Source organism: Nerophis ophidion, linkage group LG02 (assembly GCF_033978795.1).
Source record: "Nerophis ophidion isolate RoL-2023_Sa linkage group LG02, RoL_Noph_v1.0, whole genome shotgun sequence".
In the NCBI taxonomy this organism is placed as follows: Eukaryota; Metazoa; Chordata; class Actinopteri; order Syngnathiformes; family Syngnathidae; genus Nerophis; species Nerophis ophidion.
The window spans coordinates 66,048,056-66,054,443 of record NC_084612.1 but is presented as its reverse complement, the minus strand read 5'-3'; the positions used below and the strand labels follow the sequence as shown (position 1 = coordinate 66,054,443).

Genomic DNA, 6,388 nt, shown 5'->3' with positions numbered 1-6,388 from the left:
TACTACTAATTTTGACAGAATAATAGAATGATAAATGACACAATATTTTACTGCATACTTCTGCAGCTAAATTAGGAGCCTGTGTTTGTTTACTTACTACTAAAAGACAAGTTGTCTTGTATGTTCACTATTTTATTTAAGGACAAACTTGCAATAAGAAACATACGTTTAATGTACGCTAAGATTTTTTTGCTAAAATATAGCCAATAATGCAATTTTTTGTGATCCCCTTTATCTAGAAAGTACCGAAAAGTATTGAAATGATACTGATATCGGGACAACTGAACTTTTTACTTTAAAACTTTTTGTGGCTTTCAACATTGCCGACCCATGACATAGGCCTACTGTGCTTCTACTTGGAGAGCCAAGACTTTGATAAAAGTTTCAAGACTAAGCAGCGTTTTTAAAGCGGACTCTTGCATTGTGTGGCGACAAAACTTTCTCTGCACGACTTCCTGCCCAGCGGCAAGCTCAAGTCTTATTTCCCCTTTCAGTCCCCATCCACTGTAATGATACCAAGTACAATAGCGGATCGAGTCGATACTACTAATTTTGACAGAATAATTGAATGGTAAATGACACTATATGTTACTGCATACTTCCCGAAAATGTTCTTTATTTAGAAAAATATCAAAAAGTATCAAAATAATTTTGGTACCGGTACAAAAATATTGGTATCGGGACAACACTAATACTCACTTAAGTCTTTTAACTTTTTGTGGCTCCTTTTTGTATTTTTGGTTCAATATGGCTCTTTCAACATTGCCGACCCCTAACTTAGGCCTACTATGCTACTACTTGGAGAGCCAAGAGTTTGATATAAAGTTTCAAGACTAAGCAGCGTTTTAAAAGCGGACTCTTGCATTGTGTGGCGAGAAAAGTTGATAATAAAGAAAAAGCCAACTTACTCTGCACAACTTCCTGCCCAGCTTTCCGCTCAAATCATATTTCCCCTTTAAGGCCCCATCCACTGTAATGATACCAAGTACAATAGCGTATCGAGTGTATACTACTAATTTTACAGAATGGTAAATGACACAATATTTTACTGCATACTTCTGCAGCTAAATTAGGAGTCTTTGTTTGTTTACTTACTACTAAAAGACAAGTTGTCTTGTATGTTCACTATTTTAATTAAGGACAAACTTGCAATAAGAAACATACGTTTAATGTATGCTAAGATTTCTTGTTAAAATATAGCCAATAATGCAATTTTTTGTGGTCCCCTTTATTTAAAAAGTACCGCAAAGTATTGAAATAATACTGATATTGGGGCAACTGAACTTTTTACTTTAAAACTTTTTGTGGCTTTCAACATTGCCGACCCCTGACATAGGCCTACTGTGCTACTACTTGGAGAGCCAGGAGTTTGATATAAAGCTTCAACACTAGGCAGCGTTTTTAAAGCGGACTCTTGCATTGTGTGGCGACAAAAGTTGATCATTTAAAAAAAAAAAGCAAACTTTTTCTGCACGACTTCCTGCCCAGCTTGCCGCTCAAGTCATATTTCCCCTTTAAGACCCCATCCACTGTAATGATACCAAGTATAATAGCATATCGAGTCGATACTACTAATTTTGACAGAATAATAGAATGATAAATGACACAATATTTTACTGCATACTTCTGCAGCTAAATTAGGAGCCTGTGTTTGTTTACTTACTACTAAAAGACAAGTTGTCTTGTATGTTCACTATTTTATTTAAGGACAAACTTGCAATAAGAAACATACGTTTAATGTACGCTAAGATTTTTTTGTTAAAATATAGCCAATATTATAATTTTTTGTGGTCCCCTTTATCTAGAAAGTACCAAAAAGTATTGAAATAATACTGATATCGGGACAACTTAACTTTTTACTTTAAAACTTTTTGTGGCTTTCAACATTGCCGACCCCTGACATAGGCCTACTATGCTACTACTTGGAGAGCCAAGAGTTTGAGAACCACTGGTATAAAGTTTCAAGACTAAGCAGCCTTTTTAAAGCGGACTCTTGCATTGTGTGGCGAGAAAAGTTGATAATAAAGAAAAAGCCAACTTACTCTGCACGACTTCCTGCCCAGCTTGCCGCTCAGGTCATATTTCCCCTTTAAGTCCCCGAGCAGCTGCTCCAGGCTCGCCTTCTCCTCCGTGTCGCCGTAGTCCGGGTCCAGGAGCACGTAGGCCCGCCAGTTGGCCGAGTCGAAGCCCCAGTGCACGGTCCGGTTCTCCAGCCGCTTGTGGCTGTGCACCACGAACTTGCGCGGCGGGAACATGAGCCTGCAGTCCAGGCACTGCACGCAGGCGGCGCCGGGGTTGGAGTAGAGCTCCGGCACGAACAAGCCCTTGCACCGGCCGAAGCACTCGTGGTAGACCCGGACGCTCTTCTCGGTGCGCTCCAGCTCCAGGGAGCCGCGCTCCTTGTCGCAGCGCGGCGGGTAGGAGCCTCCGTAGATGAGCGCGTTGCACAGCCGCTCGGCGTCCGTCTGCGTGATGAGGCCGCAGGAGGGCGCGGAGAAGGGCAGGATGCCCACCACCTTCAGGATCTCCAGCTGCTCCGCCGTGCACCGCGAGCAGTAAATGTGCAGGTCGTCGCACACCGAGTTGATCTGCTGCAGGGAGAAGTCCCGCAGCACGCTGTTGAGGATCTGCGGCAGACACAGCCGCTTCTCGCCGCCCACCACGAAGCAGGAGACGGGCTCCCGCTCCAGCACCGTCTCGCAGCGCTCCGTGGAGCGGTCGGAGGGGATGAAGAGCGGCCCGGACATGACCGGGGGCGGCAGCGAGAGCACCATCTCCGCGTCCTTGAACGGGGACTCCTGGTGCCAGCGGGCGGAGAACGCCGCCGGCCCGCTGAGGGAGCGCATGGAGCTCAGGTGGAACTGCTTCAGAGTTTGCTGGAGTCCCGGGTGGGGGTGAAAACTGCCCACCTCCATCTTTGTTAGGGTAGGGGGGGAAAAAAAAAATTAAAAAAAATTTAAAACACTAAACAAGTCGAGGTTGCGTCGTTATCGTCGTGTTTGCTCTCGCTACCAACACGCATTTCCACGCCGCCGACCAGCCAGCGTCCCCGGACCAGGACCAGCGTCTCTTCCCGGAGAGTCCATTCAGAAAGGAAGGGATTACCAACAACTTCCAACACTCCCACAATTCTGGAAAAAAAAAAAAAAAAGAAAGAAAAAAAATAGACGAAAAGTCGAACACGAGTGGGGATTGTTGTTTTTACGCGTTCCAAGCGGTTTTACGCACTCCTAATGTGCGTCCGAAATGTGCCACCCAGTCTGGCGTGGACTCTCTCTCTTCTCCCCGTCTACCTCCACGCTCTCTCTCTCTCTCTCTCTCTCTCTGTTTGTTTGTGTCTGCTTCAGTCATTGAATCCCAGCCAGGAATGTGACTGACTCCCCGGGCTCGGCTCTTCCAGCAGACCGCGGCGCCTCCCTCCGCTACATGGCAGCTGCACAGGAAAAAAAAAAAAAAAAAGAATCCTTCCGAAATGAGGCGACCTTAGAAGGGAAATATGTTGGATTGAAAAAAATAAAAAATAAAAAACCCTTCCAATGTTGTTAAAAGTAAACATGAATGAATATAAAATGACTTAAGTGTTTAAAGGCCTACTAAAACCCACACTGCAAAAAGTCAGTGTTCAAAAACAAGAAAAAATATATACAAAAATGAGGGGTATTTTACTTGAACTAAGCAAAATTATTTGCCAATAGAACAAGAAATTTTGGCTGGTCAAGACTTTTCAAAACAGGTCAAATTAGGTAACTTCAATGAACCGAAAAATACCTTAAAATAAGTATATTCTCACTAATAAGTGTACGTATTTTCTATTGTTTCAGTGAAAATAAAACGGCACAGTCTAATTGGCTGTCATCTGTTTTAATATGAGAAACAATTGTGTCAAAGTCCAAAGACACAATTGACATTGTGTCAATTGTCTCAAAGACATGCACCTGGGGATAGGTTGATTGGCAACACTAAATTGGCCCTCGTGTGTGAATGTGAGTGTGAATGTTGTCTAACTGTGTTGGCCCTGCGATGAGGTGGCGACTTGTCCAGGGTGTACCCCGCCTTCCGCCCGATTGTAGCTGAGATAGGCGCCAGCGCCTCCCGCCACCCCAAAAGGGAATAAGCGGTAGAAAATGGATGAATGGATGGATGAAACCCACACTGCAAAAGGTCAGTGTTCAAAAACAAGAAAAAAAAAATACAAAAATGAGGGGTATTTTACTTGAACTAAGCAAAATTATTTGCCAATAGAACAAGAAATTTTGGCTTGTCAAGACTTTTCAAACAAGTAAAATTAGCTAACTTCAATGAACCCAAAAATACCTTAAAATAAGTATATTCTCACTAATAAGTGTACTACTATACGAGTACGTATTTTCTATTGTTTCAGTGAAAATAAAACGGCAAAGTCTAATTGGCTGTCATCTGTTTTAATATGAGAAACAATTGTGTCAAAGTCCAAAGACACAATTGACATTGTGTCAATTGTCTCAAAGACATGCACCTGGGGATAGGTTGATTGGCAACACTAAATTGGCCCTCGTGTGTGAATGTGAGTGTGAATGTTGTCTGTCTAACTGTGTTGGCCCTGCGATGAGGTGGCGACTTGTCCAGGGTGTACCCCGCCTTCCGCCCGATTGTAGCTGAGATAGGCGCCAGCGCCTCCCGCCACCCCAAAAGGGAATAAGCGGTAGAAAATGGATGAATGGATGGATGAAACCCACACTGCAAAAGGTCAGTGTTCAAAAACAAGAAAAAAAAAAATACAAAAATGAGGGGTATTTTACTTGAACTAAGCAAAATTATTTGCCAATAGAACAAGAAATTTTGGCTTGTCAAGACTTTTCAAACAAGTAAAATTAGCTAACTTCAATGAACCCAAAAATACCTTAAAATAAGTATATTCTCACTAATAAGTGTACTACTATACGAGTACGTATTTTCTATTGTTTCAGTGAAAATAAAACGGCAAAGTCTAATTGGCTGTCATCTGTTTTAATATGACAAACAATTGTGTCAAAGACATGCACCTGGGGATAGGTTGATTGGCAACACTAAATTGGCCCTCGTGTGTGAATGTGAGTGTGAATGTTGTCTGTCTATCTGTGTTGGCCCTGCGATGAGGTAGCGACTTGTCCAGGGTGTACCCCGCCTTCCGCCCGATTGTAGCTGAGATAGGCGCCAGCGCCCGCCGCCACCCCAAAAGGGAATAAGCGGTAGAAAATGGATGGATGGATGGATGGATGGATGAAACCCACACTGCAAAAAGTCAGTGTTCAAAAACAAGAAAAAAATAATAATACAAAAATGAGGGGTATTTTACTTGAACTAAGCAAAATTATTTGCCAATAGAACAAGAAATTTTGGCTTGTCAAGACTTTTCAAACAGGTAAAATTAGCTAACTTCAATGAACCCAAAAATTCCTTAAAATAAGTATATTCTCACTAATAAGTGTACTACTATACGAGTACGTATTTTCTATTGTTTCAGTGAAAATAAAACGGCAAAGTCTAATTGGCTGTCATCTGTTTCAATATGAGAAACAATTGTGTCGAAGTCATGATTTTGTTTTACGTTCTTAAAATAAATTCTTAGTTTAAAAACTAAGAATAGCGGCATAGCTCGGTTGGTAGAGTGGCTGTGCCAGTAACTTGAGGGTTGCAGGTTCGATTCCCACATCTGACATCCTAGTCACTGCCGTTGTGTCCTTGGGCAAGACACTTTACCCACCTGCTCCCAGTGCCACCCACACTGGTTTAAAAAATGTAACTTAGATATTGGGTTTCACTATGTAAAGCGCTTTGAGTCACTAGAGAAAAGCGCTATATAAATATAATTCACTTCACTTAAAAAGTAGTTTTATACTTGTGAGTGTTGATGACACAGCTTCGCAACAGTTGATATTCTAGTTTCAAGCATGTTTTACTCATTATAGGTCATCAAATCTCAGCTACAAGTTGTAATATCTTACTGAGATCATTTAGGACAGAAACACTTGAAACAAGTATAAAATCTTATGTACGGCCGCGCAAGTACCGGGATGCCGAAAATGTCCATAACACACCCAGCCGAGTCCCGTAGGGAGGGGGTATTTAAGTTGGAAAAGTCAGCAAAAGTCCCAAAAATGTTCAAAATACCTACACAGGTTCGAGTCCCACAAGTTCCGCCGCCGGCCGGGATGCCCAAAATGTCCGAAACGCGCCCAGCAAAGTTTCAGTTTTGGTTTATTTTCAGTCTAACAAAAACATATTCAAACATGGATCACGATTCAAAAATGAATAACATGACTGAAACAGGCAGAAGCAAAAAAGCTTATATGCCCAACATAAATCTTTTTTACATTCAATTAAGTTACCTTTTCTAATAATTTTGTAATACAAAAAGAAATAGTCATTC

General features: G+C 42.0%; 1 protein-coding gene across 2 annotated transcripts in view; it reads right to left on the bottom strand.

The window, feature by feature from the left end:
* LOC133543970 (ski oncogene-like) overlaps positions 1 to 3,855 on the bottom strand; it is a 134,380-nt gene extending 130,525 nt beyond the window's left edge. The window contains exon 1 of one of the 2 annotated variants that reach the window (XM_061888937.1): positions 2,043 to 3,855. In XM_061888937.1, the coding sequence (XP_061744921.1) occupies positions 2,043 to 2,915 (873 nt within the window). In that variant the 5' untranslated portion in view covers positions 2,916 to 3,855. The remainder of the gene's footprint in view (positions 1 to 2,042) is intronic. The other variant, XM_061888929.1, reaches the window with a different exon arrangement.
* Positions 3,856 to 6,388: the final 2,533 nt, after the last annotated feature.